The following is a 24429-nucleotide window of genomic DNA, read 5'->3' on the forward strand; positions in this document are numbered from 1 at the left end:
GGTCACTTCTCCTGGTGATGGAGGACGGGCCGTTGCGTCGGCTTGGCCTTGGTTTGATGTTTTACCTTGCGCATGTCATTTGGCGCCATGTCATCCGTTGTAACAGGCATGGAAGTGGCACAGCCATTGAAGGAACGAAATAAATAAATAAATAAATAAATAAATAAATAAATAAATAAATAAATAAATAAATAAATAAAGGAAGTAAGTAAGTAACAAAGTATTGGTTGTTCGTTAAAGCTTGTTCAATGAATAGTTGGGGCATTGTTCTAGAAGATTAAAATGCCACGAATAAAGACACGTGTTAAAGACAACGCACAAAAAAAAGGAAAAAAAAGATTAATTTTGAGAGCAGTGGCTTTTGCGGTGATCCTTTTGCTCTGCTTTGTCTTCTGTCAGTCCCACGTGTTTGTCCCATATCTACAAAAAAAAAAAGCACTAAGCAGGGACAACGGTTCCTTGTTAAGCCAACATCGCATGCGAGCGTGTGGGCATTCGAACAACGACCAAACATTCCAACTGCCTACTGCGCATATAAGAGCATGTCCTGATAAAGGTCCCACTCCTTTCAGAACAACACCTAGTGTGTTCGCGTGTAGAGATAATGTAGCCTAGCAATGAACTGCGCATGCAGCTTCTTTAGCGAGCACCTTTTTTCCTTCGCTCCTGAAAGCGTGGTTGTGTCGCCGAAAGATTACGTGCTGACTGACAACATACCCGTTCGTGGAGGCCATCTGGGATGTTTTCAGATATAAATCCGTTATACAGCGTTTTATCGGAAATAACCAAAGGGCTCTTCCGCAGATCGGTAATCACTCTCTGGGCGCCTTGTATTCAGACGCTCAGTGATCGACGTTGAGCCTTACGAGCTCACATTGTGCCAAGATGAGCTCATGGGTCCTTTCGTCTGGGGAGTAGCCCTTGGTTGCTATTACGGGACCAGAACATGAAAGCAAGATGAAATTGTTTTATTTGTGCGGATATTTAGACGGCTTCACGTTAACCATAAGCTGGCGATTATTATTTACTCTTCCACTGTACCCCCATCGTACTTCTTCGCTTCTTGGTCTTAGTAAGTAGATCCGTATATGGTGCTGTGAACCTTTGCCTAAGCAACTGTCAAAAATTTTCCTGCCTCAACTGCTGACTCGTTTGCTGGCTTCGGCGGTAGCCTGGCGTTGGCGGGTTTCGGGGATCCCTCAGGCTCGGCACGGACGATTCAAAGCTTGCGTTATGCGCGGCCGAACTAAGTACCCCATTGAAATATGTATATAGGTTTGAATAGGTTAGCAAATACGATTATGACACATTTGATTTGGCTTTATAGGATGGACTCCCCGAAGCGGCTCAGGCTATGAGGGACGTTGTTGTGGAGGGCTCCGGAAAATTTCGACCATCTGGGGATCTTAACGAGCACTGACACCGCATAGTACACGGACCTCTAGCATTTTGCCTCCATCGAAGTGCTACCGCAGCGGGCGGGTTCGAAACCGCGACTGTCATGCACTGTGTGATGTCAGTGCACGTTAATTAACGATGGGTGGTCGATATTATGCGGAGCCCGCCACTAAGGCATCCCTCATAGCCTGAGTCGCTCTGGGAGCTCAGTCCTGTAAAGTAAAACGAAATGTGCCATATTCCTATTTGCCGACCTATTCAAACCCATACACATTTTTCAATATGATAACTACCGTTGTCAAACTTACTGCGAGGAAAAGTTACCACATTGCGCAAGCTCCATGCGCAGTTTTACCGCAAACGAGCTGGCGGTGCTGGCGGGAAAATTTTTAATAGTCGCTACGATAAAGATGCACAGAACGGTAAATGTGTTTGTTAACGATCACGCTATTTTTGCGCAAAACTATATACGCTGTTAGGTAACTATGTCAGAAGGGCTATCGATGAAGAGATGTCTGGATTTTATGATGTATAGTTCCGGGATACACCGGGCTTGCTTTTAGAAAACAGACCGGGTGAGCTCGAAGGGCAGCCGGTGTGCTGAGGATGCGTCGAATATGCACGCCTTGTAAATACGTCTCGGGAGTATCGCCTGTTGTCAGAAATACCGCAAACACAACTGCCATATTAAGTTTACCTTGCTCAATGCGACCTACACTAAAGAAAAAAAATCGCGACACAACTGTGAACCGGATAAGTTTGTTAGGTCCTTTACGAAAATCGGTTACAGCATCGCATGCTTAAATGTAATGCGTGACTTTGCGTCATGAGCAGCCTTTACATATGTTAATTAGTAAATAGAATACTTGTATATAGCACCTCTCTTCCCCCCTATCTTTTGTGGCTGTCCCCTCACCTCTTTCATTTCATATCTCCAGTCTTGCTGCTATTCCTCTATTTCCGCTGGCACAGCTCAGGCGCTTCCAGCAGCGATGACAGATGCCGGGGCTAGCAAAAAAACTTTTCCTTCATTTTTATTATTATCTCATTAGTTTAAGGTCTGCCAGTAAAATGACGATGGGATTTCTTTTCTTTCGTCCACAGGCTCCGAGTTCCCTCCGCTCATTCCAGGGAAGCTTCGCCTGTACAGCATGCGATTCTGTCCCTATGCACAACGGGCTCTGTTAATTCTGCGTGCGAAGTCTATTGAGTGAGTATTACCGGGTTCACTAATAACTGAATGGGCCATGTTCCACCAATTTCGGTGCGCACACCACCCTACAATTTTAAGTTTTGTTCTCACCAGTGGTGTGTTGATATGACGCTCACAAACTTAACGCCGTGGTAGTCTGAGAGAGGCACTACGCAAATCTCGAGTGCCCGAAAAATGAAAGAAAGGAAAATATTTTTGACCATTGCATTTTCAAGTGCTCGGAATAGAACGCTACCCACATTTTTCGTGACTGTAAACAATTTTTGAGAACAAGCTTTCAGCTCGTTTTCTCAACTCACTTCGGTAGGAGTGAATAGCTTTTTCAAGGCTTAATACTGTTTCACATGAAAGCGAAACTGTAGCGAATCCTGCCACCGCGGCGCGAAAACTTGTCTTGGGTCGTCGCGACGGCGAGAAGCGAGGTTTCATCAAATTGGAAATTTTTGCTGCGGCGCGCCGCTCAATCACTCAGTCGCTCGCATGCGAACCAGCCTTTAGGCACCTGAAAAGGCGGTGGAATTTTTTTTATTTTAGGAAACAGCATAATCACACCATAGGTGAAACCAGAATTTATTGAATGAGACGTGAGGTAGTAGAACGTTCTTGCGGGCTAGTTGGTTCATTGCAGAAAAAAGGTTAGGACTGCCCGAATGGGACAGGACAGGAGAACGAGGAACAAAAACGACAACAGAGGCGAAGACTTCCAACTGTTTAATCGAGACCGAAAGGCAAACATTATATAAGGGATAAACCTAGGCGCATAACCATCACTGTCATTCACACAAAACCTGATTAAAATCTAGACCACATTGCTGAAGATTTTTAACGTTGCAGAAGGGCGGTAAACCAGGGAGCACTCAGTCAGCATGTCCGCAGAAACTCCATGTCAAAAAAATGATTGGAAAGAAGTAAAGAACCCGACAATCAACCTGAGTTTAAAAGGGTGAATAAAAACGCGAATTGACAATGCAGGTGACCCAACAAGAGTAAAAAAAAAGATTAAAACTCGATAAAATCATGGTGTGACATATGGAAAAACCGGCCTGAGAGGAAGGAATCAAAAATAACAAAAGTAAAGGTGGAAATTAAGATCACCTAGGTAAAGGAATAAAAGGGGGTGTTTCTGCAAGTGAACCAGTGAACCGTGACACAGTCTACATGAGAACTTTCACAGCAGCCCTTACAACACATAGCGCATAGTTTCATATTCTGTTAATGTACATCAAGCATGGTGCAAGTGGTGTACGGGCGACATGGAATCTTCGCCGCGTCCCGTCTTGTAATATTTATTTGGCCAAAAAACGTTTCTTTTACTGTCCCGGTCAAGAGCCCAGAGGAACGGTGCCGATGGCATCCTTAAATGGAGTTAGCTCCGCATTTTTTTAATACACTCAATTTGTCATCGTCCATGATCTTGAATGTTGACCATACCTCATGCATCGCTTTCCCGTCTGTCAGTCACGAAGTCGTCAACGTCAACCTGGTAGACAAACCCGAGTGGAGTAAAGACGTGTTGCCAGAGGGATCCGTACCCGTGCTTGCTCAAGACGATAAGCTCATCAGCGGCTCCATGGCCATAGCCGAATACTTGGAGGAGGCCTACCCGGAGACGAAACCGACGTGGCACAAAGACCCCTACTTGAAGGCGCTGGACAGGAGCTTCTTTGACGTCGCCTTGCCTGTGAGCTCGAAGCCCTATTCTGAACGGCGCCGCTAATAGTATGTCAGATATTCGCTACACTGGTAAGCAGATCGTTAACGGTAGTTTTTGTCTTTCCCGTATTGTCGGTTGTCCTTCTACCTTTAAAATCTTTGTTGTTAGAGGACGACTTACCATTTGGGCCGTCAGTGGGTGTTCAGCAAATGCTAATGAGCGCACTATTAATTTTTGGAATGGTTAATGGTTGTATTATTAATGGTTGTAAACTGGTAATTACTAAAGAAAAACTAACATAAAGCTGTATACGCTGCATCACTTTTATCGTGAGGTCAACTGGCTGATGTTTCAATGCGTAGGCACCTCCTGATCGGTCTACTGATAAAGTGCAGCTCCTCCAAGCAAGATAGCAACTATTTAGCCTATAGTTGACTGGAAAATAGTGCGACTTGAGAATAATGCGATTGAAAATAATCATTGAGCACCACTGCAATGAATTTAATTTCGTTCGTGAGGAAGTTAGCAGCATCGAAAAAGATAAAATCGTTCATATATTTTTACAGTGGCGTTGGGAGATAACTTTTTTTTTTTTTGGTGTGACAGCCGTTCTGCATGCAGCTGAAGTGAAGAACAGTTATTCGTGTGCAACTAACAAATGCTATGTGACAGTGGTAAACACGTTCGATTCTAACGCGCAGTCTATCGACCCGGTCGTCTCTGTGCTAAAGGGAAAAGGATCCAGAGAAGAAAACTGGGCCACCTTTCTGGGAAAGATCGCGCTTTTTGAGAAGGAGCTGCTCAAGAGGCAGACCAATTTCTTCTTCGGTACGTCTTTGCCGTCAAGTAGATTTATGATTAGTATTTTGCTGAGAGAGAAAATGTCATGAATTACAGCGATATCTGGTATCCTTTTCACTACCACTCATCGTTTGGCTTTGAAGAAATGCCGGAGTCAGAGCGGCAGGCGGGGGCATTCATCAAACAACTTTGGTTTTGAGGACGGTACCTGAAGCAACTGCATTTCCATGAAGTTGGGTCTTCGTTGAGGCATTAAATGGTGCCTTCCGCAAGAAGATCGGAAGTCTGAACTGGGGGTATAATATAAAGGATTCGTCCTCTTCGGTTATGCAGAGGAAGTGACTGCCATAAACCCACGGCGAGTTGTAGAGGCAGTGTGCAGTTTTCTCACTGAATCCACAGCGAGCTTTCATTCATTCATTCATTCATTCATTCATTCATTCATTCATTCATTCATTCATTCATTCATTCATTCATTCATTCATTCATTCATTCATTCATTCATTCATTCACCTGTGACGGGGGATGGGAGGGGGGATGAGGTTGCGACGACACGCGCAGCAACTCTCTCTGGGTACTCACCGGAACCAATGAACAGGATGAAGGGTGTGAAATGCGGAGGGAAAATAATGGAGGTGGAGCTGTTCTCGACAATGTATATGCCACGAAGTTTTCTTCTGTGCTTTTCAGAGCGGCTAGTTTTATATCGCCAGCACAATATGTACCTCACAGGTGATGGGATCTATTATGCTCACGTCACTATTATGCTCAGCCAGGGGTAGCTAAGGGTGTTATAAGAGGTTCATTACATAGCCAAATAGTAAACTGGGTGGCTTGTATGTTGCTGGCAAAAGGTGATTTTCTGGGGCCAAGGGAAGTGCACCCGTCAAGGTTCGATGCTAGCAAGTGCTTTCAGAGCGAGAACGCTGCGCAAAGTTTACTCAGAGGACTTCAGTTTTCCTCCTACTGCACACCACTGCAAACGTATTTTGTTTACTGCAGACTACAACGCAAAGGGAGCAGCGCATAACATAGACGGTTGTTGAACGAGCAAAGAAGTCTACGACGGTCATAGGCGACAATGCACTAAGAATGTCAGAGTAAGCAGCAAACTAGTGATCTCTTCCAGTGCCAGGTGCCGAAACTGCAGTGACAGAACGTTTAATATGTCTTTCTCTGGACAGGCATGGATGTGCAGTGACATGAACGTGAACCAAAATTCCACTGAATCATTAAATCCCCTGGTACTCTGCATGTTTTTGCCTCAGATACTTACTAATAGCACTTGGTTGGCGACTCAAGTGCGCGTATCTGGTGACTGCAGTATGGATGACCAGAGGAATTAGTGGAACATGAGGCGAAAAATTTGTAAGGCCACTAAATCGTGCCTGTTGCAAACCTCTTCCTAGACCACAGAATTCAATATCTGACACGCTGATTGCATCAAATTTTGGAGGCTCACGAACAGTCGCTTCACCCGTGGATGCCAAATGAATGAGCTCACAATTACGAGGCTCTACTGATCTTACATAGCTTGTAATAAAGCGACGAGCGTCCACATTAGTTTTGGAAGAGTAGCTATAGGAGACGCCTGGACAATAAGGACCATTTAAGTTGATGGTAAGCCTTAAGACAGTTCTTAATAAGGTCTTTTCCTTAAGCATGACATGGCAGTTCTCATCTACCACAGCTCGAAAACGGGTTTTGACGTTTTAAGTGTAAAGGAAAAAATGGAGCACATTCGATTTCTTACGAAACGGAGCAACGTTTTATGGCATTTTATACTAACTGTATTAACAGAAGAATAAATAAATGTAATACTAACTTCTCACCCATGCAAATAATTTTGAAGCCGATGCTTATGCAATAACTGAGCAAATGAAGTAGCTTGTGACTCAGAGGCGTTTATTATAAAACAAAAACCTTAACTGGCTTACTTTGCTTACTGCAGATGGTCCATTTTCAAATAACGAAATAGAAATTAATGCATCCACAAGATGGCATTTCGGACTGAAAGGGCATTTCGGACTATGGGGGGTGGTGTACATGGCCCCATGAGTGCGGCTGGTAGCTCTTGCGTTTTCTATCTCGCGAGGACAAGACGATGGTTCCTCGGCGAGTCGCTGTTACCATTGTTATTACTTCAGTAAAACCGCTACCACCATATTTTTTTTTCACAAACCGCCACCTCCCAGTTTCTTTTTATTTCTTGCAGGACAGCAGCCTGGTTTTGTCGACTACGTCATGTGGCCAACTTTTATCCTCGCACGTGGCATCACTGCCGTCTGCGAGGAACTGAAGATGCCGGCAGCTGAGATTTTCCCTCGGTTATCGAACTGGTCTCAGCACATGAGAGAGGAACCTTGCGTAAGAGCACTCGTGGATGACAAGCACACTGCCCTCTTCGTACAATCATGTGTGGCGGGCTCGAGGGATTTCAACGCCGGCCTGCACTGACAACAGAAATAATTGATACGCTGTGAAATATTTGCATAGACCCGTTTCTATGATCCGAATGTTTTCAGTATTACAAATTAAATTTATCTTAATGCAATATCACGATGGATTTTGTCGCTCTACCAAGTAAAGGACAAACACCTCCTGGACATCCAAAGGATGCAGGGCGCTGGACATGTAGCATGTCTGGAGGATATCCAGATTTGTGTAGCCGGCAGTGTATGAGCTTGCGATAAGCCACCGGAAGGTTGTTCGGGGTTATAATCTGAAACGTACCAAGGACAGTGTTCGCAGAGGTTTTTCCTTGCAATAGGCATCTAGATTAAGTCAGAAGGTGTCCATGTGCCGTATTAAAACTGAAACTTGCGGCAAGAACCTGCGTTGTTAGGCTCCACCCTGAAATATGTAGCAAGGGAGAGAGTTATGCTGCTGGCAATCTCGTTGTGCAAAATCTGTGCTTATTGAGGGCACAAACAACTCTAGAACGCAAGAAAGTAGTGACGAGTGACACAAGATGAACTGCGAACAAGACATTAACTGCAAGCCAATGAACACAGGAGCTAGAATCTCTGAATATCATGTTTCTAAGCAAACATATTGTGCCTGTGCCATGAATAAATGGGCAGTTTTTTTCGAAAATTGCCCTTCAACAACAAAACTCGACAGCGGCCGGTACACTGACAGGACGTCCTTGTGGGTAAATTGTTTGCGACGATTTAGTTACGTGGTATTGGGTACGCATTATGTCGCGTCCTCCTTGTGCTGGCTGGCTGTCTTCAAAAGCGTGAAATAATGCCAGAATTTTAAGAATAAATGGCACTTGTGAGCCGGAGTATTGAAGCGAGAAACTGCACAGTGCATGCGGCTACATGCATGAACGGCGGTGCAAGTCTGCAATATCGAACCACGGAGCAGGCTGTGCCAGCTGAACAGCAGACCCAGCATTTCAGCTGCTAATAATCTGTTTATGGCCTGAAATTTAAAGCATACGAGACTGGCAGGACATGGCTACTCCAAGCTGCCCGGCTGACCACCGCTCAAAGCACTCGGGATGTCCGTGCATCAGCTTTTACGCCGCAGCGATCATATCGAACAGCCTTCTGCGTAGGTGCTTATGCTCTCTGTACGCTAGCCCGACTAGCCTGGAGAAAGCCGCACGCGAGCCGAGACCAAACGCAGCCAGTTCTTCGCCCATGTGGATGGTCAGATACGGCTCTGCGTAGCAGACTTGGGCTCTGTCAGGTAGAATTTGTCCCACCGCATCGGTACGTGATAGCTGTCTTTGCAAGCTTCGGCTGCTGTTCCTACACTAAACATGCAGGACTGGACAACTTCATTTCATTGTTTACGCGCCCCGTCGTTGCGGAGGACGTTCAGGCTTCGCCTTTAGGAGTACAACGTGCAATGAAAAGAAGAGAAAACCATCCGCGCCTGCATTTGTGATAGGTTTAAACATCCTCGTCTGCAGTTTGTAGTCCATAGCTACCTGGGGCGCCCTCCAAAATACTTAACAGTGTGCCGGGCTGCGGCTTGTATGTTCTATTGGGGACGAGGGGGGCCTTTGGGTTGATTGGCTCGTTCAGCACCGCAGTTCCCTGCTCCGAAGGACTATGTCGGACTCCGTTAAGAAGGAAGCTGTATAGTATGTTAAATTCTTACATATTTACAGTCGAGAAAGGAGTGTCTCGGTAGAAAACCAACAGCTCGTTAAATGCCCCCTGCATTCCCGAGAAACATGGCTGGGGAATAAAGTTCGCACTGAAGAAGGATGGATAGATGGGCGTGTTGGTAAAAGTTCATTGTGGGTGGTACAGCGCGAGAACAGACGAAAGCACAAAAGGTGGTGTCTGCAGTGTCTTTCTTTTGTGATTTAGGCTGTTCTCGCGCTGTACTACCCACAATGAATAATGTTCGGACAACGATGTCCAATCAAGTGAGCAGTCGCAGACACTGGTGGTACCGCCCACGGTAGTGGGCGGTGCTGATGTTCGGTCGATGGAAAGGGGGAAAAATGGGGCTTAGCTTAATTAAGCCAAGAATGCGTTGCATACATATGCCGTGACGTCAATCTTGGCGCAGCGCCCCTAGCGGGAGGAGCGGGAGTCAGGTGGTGGCTGCGGCCGCGCGCGACCGCGCCAGTTGGGGCTCAGCTTTTCCCCCGTGACGTCACGCGCCGGCGCAGCGCCCCTAGCGGGAGGAGCGGGAGTCAGGTGGTGGCTGCGGCCGCGCGCGACCGCGCGAGTTGGGGCCCAGCTTTTCCTCCGTGACGTCACGCGCCGGCGCAGCGCCCCTAGCGGGAGGAGCGGGAGTCAGGTGGTGGCTGCGGCCACGCGCGACCGCGCGAGTTGGGGCCCAGCTTTTCCTCCGGCTGTCGTGACGTCACGTCACGTGGTTGCGCTAAAGGTCAATGGTGGCTGCCCGGCCGCGCCCAAGGGCTGAACTGAGTGATTGCAATATGCAGCGCATAAAAGACAGCCCTCGACCACTGTCGTGTCGATTTCACCACTGCGGCAAGTTCGGTGCCTCCGTGGGAAAGGAATGGCACGTAGTTTCTAAGCAGGTGAATGAACGACCTTGTTCTCCCCCGCCTGGTATCCGAAATGCGGGACCTCTGTCGAGGTCGCAGCCGTCTTTCAATTAACATTCACAGCTAGACCTTTCACAGCATCACTCCGTCCGGCGACCCGAGGGCAGACTAGGCCACTTGGCGCCGCCGCTTTCACAGCTGCTTCCGCCACTGCTGCCGCTACTGCCAGTCCTCGCCGCACCGTTTCTGCTTGACTCATCCGCCTTCACGCTGGCCTGCTAGGTATTCTTCCCAGGTCCACATTCGCCGATAACCGCCCGCACTGCCAAGCTCATATACTCCTGAGCTGATTTCATTCTTGATTTAACTCCATGCGTAAAAGTGTCACAATAGGCGAAGAGGCTGAATTTTATTGCTAATTGCACAGCAGCTAGTCGTTTTCTACGATGTGCAGTCTTAGTCAAAAGTATACAGCCCAAGCGGTCTGCTTTAGAGCCCCGCAGCTCTGCTTCTCTTGCGTACTCTGGGACCCTAATCACACGAAGGAGGGAGGAGCCTAAGTCGTCAACCCTCCCAAGTTTATGACTACCAAATATGATGAACAGCCCCGCTCCACAACTTGGAAGCAAACTATTTGGCCTATATATTTCTGACATAGACTGTACAAAAACGCGGTCGATAGCTTCTGAGACATCGACGCGTGTAACGCCCAACCAAGAATCACGAACGTTTCAATTGATCCACGCTTTTTTATAAATGTGCCTCTAGATTACATTGTCACAGTAACGTCTCAATTGTTTTTGACACACCGAAGGTCCGAATTCAAAAACCAGCTAGAGACGGAGGCTTAGCTGACGCACCCGTACTACGCCGTCTTTCTCGATCGTTGAGCGAGCAACGCTGCGCGAAGTGCCTTCAACAACGGGAACTTATTCCCACACTCGCCGCTGTGGTCGTCGAAGTCCACATCGAACACAGCAAGGCCGTTCGCTAGTTCTCTCGCGAAGCCGACGCTGCGAGGGCCAAGCGAAGACATCCAGCTTCGCTCACCATCCCAAGCGACGTAGCACTCACTCATGTTATCGTACCAGTGGCGCCATGGCTGTTTGCAGATATCGCGGTACGGCACCCGGCGGACGAAAGTCCCCGGCGAGCCGACATCGTGATGACTGCGGTTCTTAAGCTGGAACTTGAGGCCGCCGAACGAGATCCCGATGAGATAACGGGGCGCAGAGTGCTCGTCCTCGGCTGCAGCAGCGCCAGAAGCGTAGTCGGCGCCGTCAGCCATAGAAGACAGCAGTGTCTTCGAGAGCTGGTAGATGAACTCCAGCGACGAGCCCTCGTGGACGCTGCGGCGGGGGTGCGGACAGGTAGCCAACTGCTGTCGAGAGTCGCTGCCGTAGCCTTGCGACGGAGGAGATATAACCACCATGTCCTTGGTGTTGGCGTATATCTCGGTGTGGTAGTAGCGCACCTGTTGGCGCAGGTCCCGCGGCAGCACCACCGCCACAGACACGCCCCGTACGGCCATGATGAGGTCGTGGACGCGGAACGCGTGTTTCAGCATCTCCACGTCCTCCAGGTAGATCGCGAGGCCCCCGGCGCCCAGATCCTGCACTTCTTCTGAAAGCTCCGTGGCAAAGCGCGCGGTGTTGGTCAGGGCAGCGTCCAAGTGATGCACCAGCACGCGATGGCCTCCGAGGGTTACGAACAGGTGTCTTCCCGGCAGGAACTGCTTGCCCACGACGTTGAAGAACTGCCTCAGCTGCTTGTTAACCACCACCTGGCCCCTGGAGTTCACGTCTGCGCAGCAGTAGGCCATGTCTGTGCACAGTTGCGCGGGGAAGTCGTACATTGAGAATCCCGGAGACCGGATGCTGCTCCGGTCGTCGTAGAAGCAGAACAGCAGCCACGGCGACAAGCGTGCCACGAGGCTCGCTGCTGCGGCGCCGCCTTCCGCCTCCTCATCCGCGAGAAGGCCGCGGGCGTCGGACTCTTCAACCAAACTTTTTGTGATATTTGCTGTAGTATTTACCGCTGGAGAATTGGACGCTTTCGCGGCCGTAGTTTCATTTCTCGTAGTCGGTGACGAAATCGAAAGCGGCGTGGCGGAATCCGCTATGGCTGTGCGCCCTCTCAAAGACGAAGTACTCCACGCTAGTACTTTAGATGAAGACGAAAGTGAAGAGTTCAGAATGAAAGTACTTGCCTTTCTTAACGGTAAGTTCTGACGCGGAGCATCACTTGACCCTTCCAGCGCTCTCTCGTCATCGACCTTTCCAGTAACATTGAACCCTTTGGCAACATCTTCGTAGTAGCCCTCGTCTCTGACGAAAACCAACGCATCCTTGTCAAACTCGGTGGTCTCGTTGTGGTCAAACAGCATCGCTTCGTCCGCACCGACGTTGCCTGGCGTCCTTCTGGCTTCGTGAAAGGCGCCGGAGTTCGGAGAAAAACTGTGCTTAGTACTTGCATTCTTTCTGGAGTTTGGTCTTCGCCCGTGCTTCCGGACAGCCACTTGCAGTTTGTCGGCCGACAGCGAAGCCGCATGCTTGTGAGGCACCTGGAGATGATTCTCGTGCGCCGGTAGCTCAGGCACTGCGCCATCTCGCAGTCGACTCACGGGCAGCGTGCTTCCGTTGACCGCAGTGGCCATGGTCTCGCTGACCAAGACCTCCTTCGAGTCGCGCGCGATGACCGTGAGCAGTCCAGCGATGCCACACACTCCCAGAAGAGAGAGCCCAGCGAAGATGGCGGCGGCTGCTCCGTGGCTCAAGCCCGTGGTCAGAATGCTGCGTGGGGCGTAAATTTTCTGCAGAAAGGCAAGCGCTGACTCTTCGCTCATCTCGGAATAGGCGCTAGCAGCAAGGCAGGGCAGCAAAACGAAGAAAGGCACCTGCCAATGGTCGTGAAAAAAAAATCGAAGCAGGCCTCAGAAGTGCGCGCGTCACGTGCGTGAGTGCACGAACAGAATCGTTCTTCATCTTCAACTTTTAGACCGAGTAAAGCACGAATGCAAGATGTGCATTCTCATTAAGCGAGGAAGTGGCTAATATTGTTGGTCATCCGCACATACAGTTCAATGGAAATGTATATTTTTTCTGCAAAAAGCGACACCCTAAAAAAAGTGAAACGTGCCGTCAGTTTTACTCTTCGTTTTCGAAGAATCCATCTAGCTCCGCGGCGGAGCATTTTCTCTTCACTCGCAGACCTTGATCGGGTCTGAATTTCATTTGGGCCGTTTTCGAGCAACTCGCTGTACGGATCTTTCTTGATCTGTAGAGAAATGTTGGATTTCTCCAAAAATACAAGGGGCGGGACCATTATTTGAAGAATATGGAAATCTAAGGTTGTATTTTTGTCAGTAGGGTTTTCATACATCGCCTGGCAACCACTTGTGCTTGTTTACAGCGTTGGTTTACAGTGATAATGCGACTTCATCAGATCCAGTCGCTGCTATTCTTGCCTCGATTAAAGGGGATACCAGTTGAAGTTGCTCAGTAAGAAGCAACAACAGCCCTACATGTTCCACGAAGTATTTATTAAAAGAATGGTTCCTGTATAACTTCATAAACGGGATTAAAGTACAGGGTATACATTGACGCCGAAGTGTGGAACTATCTGGACGGTGAAATATGCACGCACGGGCGTAGTATATTTGTTCTCTAGATTTTGCCTTGGTAATTCTTTGTCAGAAAGCACTGAAAAACATGGCGCAGCGAAAAACTTACTTTCAGAATACGAGTGCGTTGTTTCGTTATGAAGCGCCGCTGAAGACAGTAACGTATAGAACGTTACATGGCTGTACTGCAGGAACTGTTTGCTATGGCAACTTCAGCCGGGATTCCTATCTGAGCATGCTTGTTTTACGCCAGCGGATCCAGATAGAGCCGCTGTGTACCGGATTTGGATGTTCTCACGGGGATCCAATATATTTAGCCCCTAATAAACCACCAGTGATGGTAGCGTTTTCCCATCGACGCCTTGAAGCGTTTGCTATAATACAGTGCGTATACTATGGATTCGTGAGACTCGCCTAGTGCTGTGCTAGCGTGCGCATGGTGTTTTTGCAGGGCATCATATTGACAATAGTGAAAGTTCTTGGCGCGCTCGCAGGCTGACCGTTGCATATGCGGAAAGTCTGAATTTAAATGAAGTCTGATTTTAAAATAATAAGCCATGGTCATCTTTTGTATACGTTTTGGCAGAACTTACCTTGAAAACTGTCTTCAGTATAGCACTGAACTACGAGGGAGAAACGATTGCTTTGCTCTTGTGATATAGAAAAGGCCACGGTGGCCGCAGCTGGCAATGGGCAGGGTTAATGGGAGAGACATGGGAGAGGCCTTTTCCCTGCAGGGGGCGTAGGCAGGCTCATGATGATGATAATGGTGAAGGAGGGCAGCGTGTTTAGTCGATTGTTGCGTACCGGTGCATTTAGCCAGATCAAAATATTTTCGCGGAAATCGGCGCTCCCGCGTCGTTTACACATGAGAGCGCCGTATGCTGCTTCCAGATATGTTTTATTTCAGATTAAATTTTAGAAGCCTTATCTTCACTGTATGGGTCGGCACAATCCTTGTGCCCCGAAAAAACGGAAAGTGTCACCACCTTGGAAACGGACGCTGGATCAAGACACCATGGGCAGCGCTGGCCACGCTACAGAGTGGCGCCCTCTTTTCGCAAGGGCGCGCAAGGCTTAAGCGCTAGCTAGCGCCGCTCCATACAGAGGACGCCACAAACTTGCCGCGCGTAACGTGTCTCGAATTTCGATGCCTATAGCGCTTCTGCTTTCGGCAACGAGGGAACTTTTGAAATACAAGAGCACGCGCAAGAACGAGCAAACGCGTTATTCATTGGTGACGTATCTGTTGCGTCATGCTTACGTCTAGCGAGCACTTGTTCGCCTCTCTCCATGCGCTTGCATTTGTGTTTTACTTTTTTTGTTCTTCTAGGAGGTTGGGCGCACTCTCATACAAGTTACAGAAAACAAGGAACCCAGTGCAAGTACAATTATTTGATTTAGCGCAAGCAGAGTGCAAATCCAGCGCAAGCTCAGTGCATGAAACGACATTTAAAGAAGCCCTGTAGATCCGTATACCGAGGCAGTTTTATAAACTCATACGAATAGGAGGAGCCGCATGCATTCTATATGTTCTTACGCTTAATCGCTCTACGTATATGTTGTTGTTATATCTCTGTTTTGGTGATATCGCTTTGACAAGACTGCATTGATTAAGCAACTACATATCGGGTAGCGCTCGCAGCTACGGGATCACAGCTACAGTGGTGGCTGAAGGGCTGCAGACTAAAGTGCCGTTAGAGCCACTAGTTTCCACGGAGAGGGGCTGGGATTCCAACTCGTCAGGTATCGGGTGCAGCTTGGTGGGAAATCGCACCCCGTCGCCGGTGCTCGTGAACACGGGCAGCATCCACAGCGACGCACGGGGACCGAACACCTCGATGAAGTTCTGGTACGAGCCGATGTCGAACGAGTCACCAGGCGTCCGGAAGAGTGGAGCGCGCATATTTTCCAGCGTGGTCTCGTTGCTCAGCACCATAGTCACGTGGTGCCTCAGAAAAGCGCCGAGGCCCAGCGCCACCGCGCTGCCCACGACGGCGAGGAAAGTGAGGTGGAAAGTGGAGGCCACCATGTGCGCGTCCACCCACCGCTCCACCACGTATTTCCCCGTGGTGGCGACTCCGAAGAGGGACAACGCTACCGCATAGAACAGCGTGAGCAGGAAAAACTTGTAGGTACTGAAGCACACGCAGTTGTTGAACCATGGGCAGTGGTGGTCCATCTTCGGTATGCACCTGCGATGGGGTGTGGGTATTAGGAGCTGAGTCAACCTTCAGTTGCTGGTGTCATATATTGACTCCTAGTCTGGGTAACGATTAAAAAGAGGATGTTCTGACAGCATAACATTTCGCGTTTTTAAATAGGATCTAACCGCATCAGTAAACCAAAACAAGAAATGTGGATGCTGAATCAGACTGCAGTCTGTGAATTCCGGGGCGTTCGCTAAATACTGAAGCTATGTAATCAGTCCTAACTTTAGTTTTGCTGATGACCCAAAGAGGCGTAAATAAAAAGCGGACAGCAACCATTTTCGAAGTGAGATGATGTAGCAATAGATAATGATTTAATGCTCAAAGAGAGAACTGATGGTAAATAGTTTGTTGGTGGTTAAGGTGCCTCAGAGAGTACTTTGATTATTGTTGCCGGTAAGAGGTTTATGATAAAAATGGACAAGGTTAAAAAGTTTGCCTCCCAGCTGTCGTGGTTGATACACCTCTCGGCTGTTTCGAACGATGCAAGTGTGGGGAATTGTGGTGACCGCGGAAGTTGAAAGCTCTCTGAAAAATTTAGAACTTGAATACAGCGGAAGGATCCAGCAGAAAGCCGCGCACAAGACAAGTCAATCAACTTCAAGACTTCAAGCCATGACTACGAATGAACGTGGAAGTGACTTTTCGGGCAGACAGAGTCATCTACAGCCCGCTTGTTTGGACGCACCTGGAGAGTATCTGTTTATTTTAAACCGGATAGACATTCTCAATGATGGTGCAAAAGCAGCTGTAAGAAATTAGCGTCATTCCAAGGTCACTTTAAAGAAGCAGATACTATCGCGTTCAAAAGTTTACGAGACGCGAGTGTGCGGGAAAAAATATTGCGGTGCAGTCACGTTATCCAGTCGCCTGAAATTTTTACAAGTATTGCGGGACGTGCATATTGCTCTCTCGGCTTGTAACAACTCCACGCGCGCTAGAATAAATTTATTTCCGAGAACAAGCGTCTCGTAAAACTTTGATCGCGATAGTACATATAGTTCTCAAGTGGCATTTATTTCTGCTAACGGTGCTGAGAGCCTCAGAAACGACAGAATTGGAGAAGATACGCCCAATCATCACCAGCCTATTTACGTCCCTTACAGCGCAAATGTCTGTCCAGTTGCTTTTTAATTCGTGTCCTGCGCCAGCTGCAAAACTCCTTATCTTACCTGCCCCCCTCAACCTGGCGCGCGTGGGTGAAGCGAGCGCCCTTTGCTCCCCGTACAGCGGAGCTTTTATTTTGCTTCCATCATCATCGTTTTATCAACGTGCGGTGCCATGCCAAGGGGGCAAAAGTACGTTCGGATTGCGGTCGTTGTCCGACGCGACAGTTTCTGAATTGCGTGTTTCTCGTAATGAGCACAGCTTTATCGGCACAGAAAAGCTCAAGTATACTGGAATCGAACAGTCACGCATCAGCGTACGACCCGAAAAGAGAGTGCGAATTATTTCTCTTTACTGTCGCGGCCTGCAGCAACGCGTCATTGCAAAGAAAACAGATGGTCCAGTGTCTACAATAACAAGATTTTTCAGGCTTCTGCGACGTGGGAAGGCATGGAAGCATGCTTCGTGGGCACAGACAGCGGGTTACCGTCAATATCAAGACCTACCATTGTGGCCACTGCAGCAGACACGACCCGCATTACGGCTTGTGAGGTAAAGCAAACTTTTCAGCTGTGTGCCAACACGTCCACGATTAGACGCCGTCTACACGAGACTGTTCTACGAAGCCGAGTACCATCGCAGAAGCCAACAATCTCAGAAGCAAACAGAAAAGCGAGGCTTGTGTTAGAACAAGACCATGAATCATGGACTGCGGAGAACTGGCGCTGCGTGATGTTCTCTAACGGTGTTTTCGTTTTCGACTCACTGGGACCAGCGTGAGCGATTTGGAGAGCCGAAAACACCAGGTATGCCTTTCCTGCCTTATGTACATGCAGACCCTGTCATATTTGAGGCAGAATTGCTTTAATGAAAATTGCCATCATACTGAGTATTGCGACGCGAGAACTGGCCTTCGTACTTTTCTTAATTCACGCATCTGGTCGAACTTTATTTCTTCGAAGCGCAATAAGATGCTGATAACCCGCCGATGATGGAAGCAAGATCAAATCGCTTCAGGCAAGGGAGCTAAGAGCGCTCGCTTCACCCACGTGGTCCACAGCCGTGTCCACCAATGATACCGCGCTGCGCAAGCTGTGATGGGAGGAAATAACGCACGAAGCGCTCCAGTGACAGAAAACAAAAGCAAAACTATCGCAAACCGGATGAGCTAGCCTATCTCTGGTGACGACAGGCACACGGCGTAAAATGGACCTTCGACCATGCGCTCGCTGCTCGCATTGGTCGCCGATAGTAAATTTGAGTTTTGACCATACTTAACTTGATTTGTATCGCTTTTAGGCCTGACAGTTCTGCCAGTTCTATTCTGTGTATGGGGTTAGAGGCTTTCATGCTTTGGCATTTCTTAATCAAATCCTTTGTCTTCCAGGAAAGCTTGTTTAGTGTGTCCTCTGCTAACGTGTCCCCTAACCTTTGCGGGCACTTCGTGCTTATTCAGATAAGATTACCTTTCATCGATTTACACATAGGTCGTCTTCCTTTGCTACAGCTTAGTATCTGTTCTGGAGCGAAATCCTTACCTCTACTTTCTCTCTAACCGCTTAATCGTTTATGTGCATCTTACTCACTGCACGATGCCGAAATGTGTGCACACAGTATTAAATATATTTCATCCTTATTTTAACCGTTCGGGCTCCTTCCAAACCAGTTTCATTATTCCGTTCGCGGAAGAAAGTATTTATGATTAGCAAGGTACTTCGTTCGGTGGACTCTACTCATGGCTTTCATTAGCTGTTCTTAGAACCTATGCCATAGTCCTTTACTGCCTAGTCGCTGACTCTGATTGCCTTTGCATTGAAATCTTATCTGAGGGAAGTGTGCTGCATATTTGCTTTGCTCAGTGGAGATTCTACGCTTTCGCCGAACATTTCAACCATCTCCTCATCGTGGCAGTATGAAGGTGTGCTGGCCTGTACAACCTTTACGTTGTATATCTTTTCAAGTTTAGTTACCATAAATTCCCCGCTCTCTTAAAGGGAAATCAAGGTTTTTTTTTGGCCGCCATTCCTTGTGCAGAAACTTTTACGGTAGATTCTTCAATGTCTTCTGATGCTTTGTGACAAACTTCGCAGCCGGGCGGCATTTTGTATCAGCCAAATTAATTACAAAATTTCCCGTCTTGTGGCCACAAATTGATATCTACGGGAAAATCTTAATGCGTGATGGCACGAGCTGCGTGCGGTTGATATTCACCCGTGCTTGCTGAAGGAAGCAATATCGAGCTTGTCTTTAGTCATTTCAGGCAAATAATAATGCAAGCTGTCATTACAGCCCTCAGTTCTGCAATGCACCCACGAGTGGTCTTGTAGGAGTATCCTTGGGGTCATACTTTGGTCTACCGTCCAAACCCAACTAAGCCATATGTCATCCTATTTAATACCCGACGGTAACTCGAAGAGCAATGCTAGGCTACCTTCACGACTATGGTCCTTGTCTTTGTAATTTTCAGTACTTCTTACCGCACTATTTTCGGTCTATACTCGGATACAACTCAAAAACGCAGCGGCTTTTCCCCGTCAAAGGAGCCCCTTCCAGCCAATGACGTCGGGAGATTCTCATGACCCTGCTTGCGTGACAGTAATGAAGGGAGCGGCGCCACAATAAAGAGAGATGTCTGTCCTCGGCCATGGAGGCAGGGGACTATACCTTTCATCTACCACTCCCTGTTTTGTCACACAAGTAGGGTCATGAGATTCGCCCGATGCCATTGGCTGGAAGAGGGGCCTTTGGTGAGGAAAAACCGCTGCGTTGTTAAGTTGCATCCGACTATAGTGTTTACATACAGCCCTGGAGGAGCGTTTCTGATCCATGCAGAATGGTTCGTTGTGTATCGTCAGCGTTCTAGATCCTTGGGAGTCAAGAGGATCCATCGTCCTTACCCCTACGTACCATAGGGCTTTCACTGAAGCTAAGAGCCTCACTGCACTTTTCATTTAAATCAGTACCCTAAACACCCGTGAAAACATCAAAAAAACTTCACCACAAGTTAGCAAAAGCTCTTACTTTAAAGAAGTGCGAAGCCAAAATTTCTCAACAATACGCAAGAAAATTAGTAAGCTTGCTACGCACTACTGACATACACAGCGGTATGCATGCAGCAGCTTAATAAAAAAATCATACAAAGACCAACCGGTTTCATGATTTGATTGTATAATATTAAGGAAGAACAATATACACAAGGCTTTTGGTACAGAACAAGTTGAAATGGATTGCAGGAAACATGGCTTCGAACCAAGGACCAGGGGCTGTATATTTTCGGAAAAGGCTGTTCCTCCACGTCACTGATTTACACGGGTGCTTGGGCTACTTTGTGGGTTGACGCAGCAGTAACTGAGCCGCTGTTATTGCGTCCTTAAATGCTGCGCAGTCTTTGCGAATGTCTTCCAGTCCTCTTGGACGCCCAGGGCGCAACGTGACCGCATCGAATAGTCAGGCCACTTCTTTGACTGGTCGCTAGGTTGTTCCGCTACCTCTCAGGAGCAGCTGCATAAAAGCTCCGCCTTTAAGGACATGGCGTGAGAGTGGTTCTTCTTGCCCGCGCAGACACAGGCACTGTTTCCTCTTTTACAATAACAATCATTAAATGAAAGACCATACGACATACATATAAAGCCCCGCTTGAACCAACTCGTAGGAACATGTCTACGCGGCGTAGGGATAGCGTATCTGACCCGCAGTCCCCAGGGCCCGAGTGTCAGGGGTTTCCGATGCGCCGCCGGTGCGTCTGGCGCCATCTATGGGGGTCTCTTGTAATCGTCTAGTCCTAACTTTGCCGTCACGCCGACGGTGCCGACGGCAGCGCCGACACTGGCTCTTCTGCGATACGCGGTTACGCTTTCGCGTGATACCTTCGGCAGGCCGAGCAGTGGTGGCAGCGGTCGGGCTTGATGAGGCTGCAGGGCTCGCAGTAGCGCGCGCAGCCGTCGGGGCCGAAGGTGAGCAAGCGCCGATCGGCGGCCAACGTTCGCAGCACTTCGCGGCGCGTGTGCTCGTTGTGGCAGTGTTCCAGCGCCTGCCGCTCGCCCACGCTGAGCGAGAAGAGGCGCGGTATGGGTGCCGCACTTGCCACGGTTGTCTGCGCGTACGACCTGCGTATCGAGAGGCCGAGCACACCGTTCACGCATCGTGAAGCTGGGTCGCTGTGGTGGTTCTAGCTCCCTGCCGCACGTGGTACGTAAGGAAACTGAATTCCATCGTCCTGATGACAAAGAGGAAACAATCACTGAAGACAAAGCTTCTACAACCTAGGAATTGTAAAAAAAATAATGAAATGTAGCAATCGCCGCCTCCTGCCGTTGCCGCAGCAAGCAAACTGCGATGACGCAGAGACAGTTTTTGGAACCAGGATCTCTGAATCCCAGCTTCACTGCTGTTTACATCGAAACCTTGATCACGGAGTCCTTTTCCGCACTGACGTCATCAGTTTGAACTAGTGGCGGGAAAAGAAAGTTCCAATCTGAAACCGATCTTCTCACTCTTAAATGCGTTTTTCGCGAACAAAAGAACAGCATATAGCTAGACAGCGGCATACAAGCGATTTTTACAAAAAGAGAAAAACATTTACAGATACTAAGAGGAAACATTTGCAGAAACGAAAGCAACAACGCGGACGCAGGGCGATGAAGACAGAGCAGCCGTGTCGTCCATCTTCATCGTTCTGAGTCCGCGCTGTCACATTCCGTCATGTCAAACACACCAGCCCATAACGGTAACTCCTTGTGAAAAAATTGAATGGGGTTGTCCTCACTGCGTCTATGGAAGCGATAATATAATCGGCGGCCGCAGTTACCAGAGGCAGAGGAAGAGCAGCAGGTGGAAGCCGACGCCGAAGAAGGCGGCCTTGAATACGCTGTCCTGGAGGACTGAGCCGCAGAAGACGAGCACGTACGCATAGTAGGCCCAGACGAATAGAGCCGACACCAGAACCAAGGGGAGCCAGTTGAGCAGCAGGGAGAGCCAGCTACGACGACGCTTGCGGTCGCCGCTCTGCGGACCTTCTTCGCGAGCGTCCACGGACAGGGCGTCCAGGGACCGCATGCAAGCAGACTCTTCTTCTTCATCATCATCATCTCGTGGGGCGTTTACGTGGCGTTCTTCTTCATTTCTCATCTAAGACACGCCTACCTTTTCCTCTAAAGAGCAACTGTGTAGGTTTTAGAGATCGACGAGCTTAAAATGGTCGAATGTGTGAAACTTTCAGGTAAACCATGTGAAGTATTTTTTTTTTCTAATTGGTTTTTGGGGAAAGGAAATGGCGCAGTATCTGTCTCATATATCGTTGGACTCCTGAACCGTGCAGTAAGGGTAGGGATAAAGGAGTGAGTGAAAGAATAGAGGCAGAAAGAGGTGCCGTAGTGGAGGGCTCCGGAATAATTTCGACCACTTGGGGATCTTTAACGTGCACTGACATCGCACAGCACACGGCCGCCTTAGCGCTTTGCCTCCATAAAAACGAAGTCTTTTGAAGATAGCATTTGAACTGATGACGTAATCGCCGATTAAATTCGCGACGGCCTTCAATCTTCTCCGCCCAACGCCAAACGCATGTTGACATCATCTAAATTATCGGTGCATTTCCAGCGCATAAACGCTTGCTTTGAAGGAAAAAAAAGCAACGCCACATAAGGCAAAACCCGCCGAGCGTTGTTTGGCACCATCCAACAAGGTACGGCAGGGTGTGGCTGACGGCAGCGGTAATTTGAAATTATACCTTCCATGACGTCACACTGAGTTTCCCGCACACCTCCGCTGCTCCAAGGAGAAGCGCAAAAATTAATCCTCGATTAAGTGACTATTTCAAATGCTAGTGAAAAAACACTTGGCATGCTTCACCTACAGCCTATATAGATTTGAATCCTTGAATGTCTCGAAATTCTCAAAAAGTGCTGCAGTTGCCCTTTAACGTTCATGAGTAAAGGGATCCTTGCTCGTTTTGACGGGTGTGAACAGTCCGCTTACTAAAGGATCTGGGGAATATGCTCATCAGGGCTCTTCCAAGGTCTTTGTTTCGCTTTGCTTGTAGGAGCTGCCCAGTCGTGGCCTTTACGTACAGTTCAGCGTCCGTCATACAGGTGGCCGCTGCCGGCGCGATTGCACCTTTAAGCGACGGGCTTGGAGGCACAATGTAGTTTCGCTTTATCTCTCAGGGCCTCCATAACGCGTACAAACTTATGACATCGGGGTACAAAGGACAGGTGGCCCGGCCGCGTTTAGACATATCCCGTGTCCTTTCACAGGGAAATCGCAATGGTGCCGAAAAACTAGTTTCCGCGTACCGATACAGTTTTTAGAGTGTGAGGGCTTTTTGTTTACGTTCCCCTCTAAACACGATGGCCCACAGGAACAAGGGTGATTGGCCGGGACAAAGGCGGTGATTTCTAGATTTGTTTTGAAAGATCGAATGCAGAAATAGTTATATAAATAAAAAAGGAATAAATTGGATTCTGTGACAGAGGTGATTGAATGTGGAAAATGGGCTTCATGAGCTCGAATTTGTGAGTACAAAAAGTTCATGATGGAAGTATTTTTGATTCGAGATGAAGTTTTTTTGAGAAAAGGGAGAGACGGCAACCCCATCGAAATGGGCCTTAACGGAGAAAGAATTCCGGAAGTCCCACAGGCCTAAATCCGTCGGCCTTCTCGTCTTATTAATTATACTAGACTTTTAACATACATAAACATATCAATTTCATGTACTAATGCAAAAAAACTGTATTAAAAAAGAAATACAAAAACAAAGCTTGTTTGGCACTATGTGCATGACCATTTTTTACAGCGCAGCTCTTCAGCGCCTGTTCGCGGGTTGAGCAGCCTAGCCGGCGGCGGTGTAACCACGCCAAACGATAAACAAATCAATAAACAATGCCCCGACAGGGATTCCAACCCGCGGCGCCGCAAACAGATCAGCTTCGCTGGCCACTGCACGAGAGAAATAGGCTACCGCCGCAGCCGTTCACGCCTCGTGCTTAAAAAAAAAAAATCTCTCGCGCTGGGCATTGCACATCAACCTCTTCTTCCATCAGTACTACTGTCGAACTAATATCGTCGCAAGACGTGCCGGCGACCCAGCAAAAGAAAAAAAAAACAATGAGCCTTTACAGGGCCCGACACATCGACAGAGCTGCGCTCAAATTTCTCATTAGGGAGAATCGTATTCGTCCTTAGAATTTTTGTGCGATTTGTCGCACTAGACTTTCAGTGTACTTGAAAGCGTTAGCCGCAAAAATAATATTAAACTGCTTCTAACAGTTTTGCATGCTGCCCAACGGCCGGGATACATTCGTTTAAGCAACAAATGGGTCCGCAAACTTTCGCATTGCGTCTTCTGAAGTAGTTTAAAAGCGCTCCGGCAGGGGGCGCGCTTTCCACGTGCACATTCCTGCGCTCGGAGCGTGGCTGCGTTCTAAGGCGCCGGCTTGCTTC

At 48.3% G+C, this 24429-nt stretch overlaps 1 protein-coding gene and 1 pseudogene across 2 annotated transcripts in view; one reads left to right on the forward strand and one right to left on the reverse strand.

Annotated features, from left to right (window-relative positions):
* The window catches only part of LOC144098584 (glutathione S-transferase omega-1-like), an 11423-nt gene extending 3798 nt beyond the window's left edge, over positions 1–7625 (forward strand). Inside the window, exons 2-5 of the mRNA XM_077631346.1 lie at positions 2503–2608; positions 4070–4292; positions 4967–5093; positions 7282–7625. Coding sequence (XP_077487472.1) covers positions 2503–2608; positions 4070–4292; positions 4967–5093; positions 7282–7523 — 698 coding nt within the window. The 3' untranslated portion in view covers positions 7524–7625. The remainder of the gene's footprint in view (positions 1–2502; positions 2609–4069; positions 4293–4966; positions 5094–7281) is intronic.
* Positions 7626–15236: 7611 nt separating this feature from the next.
* LOC144096979 (palmitoyltransferase ZDHHC20-B pseudogene) lies at positions 15237–22116 on the reverse strand (annotated as a pseudogene). Its single transcript, XR_013306881.1, has 3 exons — positions 21797–22116; positions 20856–21095; positions 15237–15867 (listed from the first exon to the last, which is right to left on the reverse strand). The product of XR_013306881.1 is annotated as a palmitoyltransferase ZDHHC20-B pseudogene (transcript).
* Between the last annotated feature and the right edge of the window lie 2313 nt (positions 22117–24429).

This window comes from Amblyomma americanum, chromosome 7 (assembly GCF_052857255.1).
Source record: "Amblyomma americanum isolate KBUSLIRL-KWMA chromosome 7, ASM5285725v1, whole genome shotgun sequence".
In the NCBI taxonomy this organism is placed as follows: domain Eukaryota; kingdom Metazoa; phylum Arthropoda; class Arachnida; order Ixodida; family Ixodidae; genus Amblyomma; species Amblyomma americanum.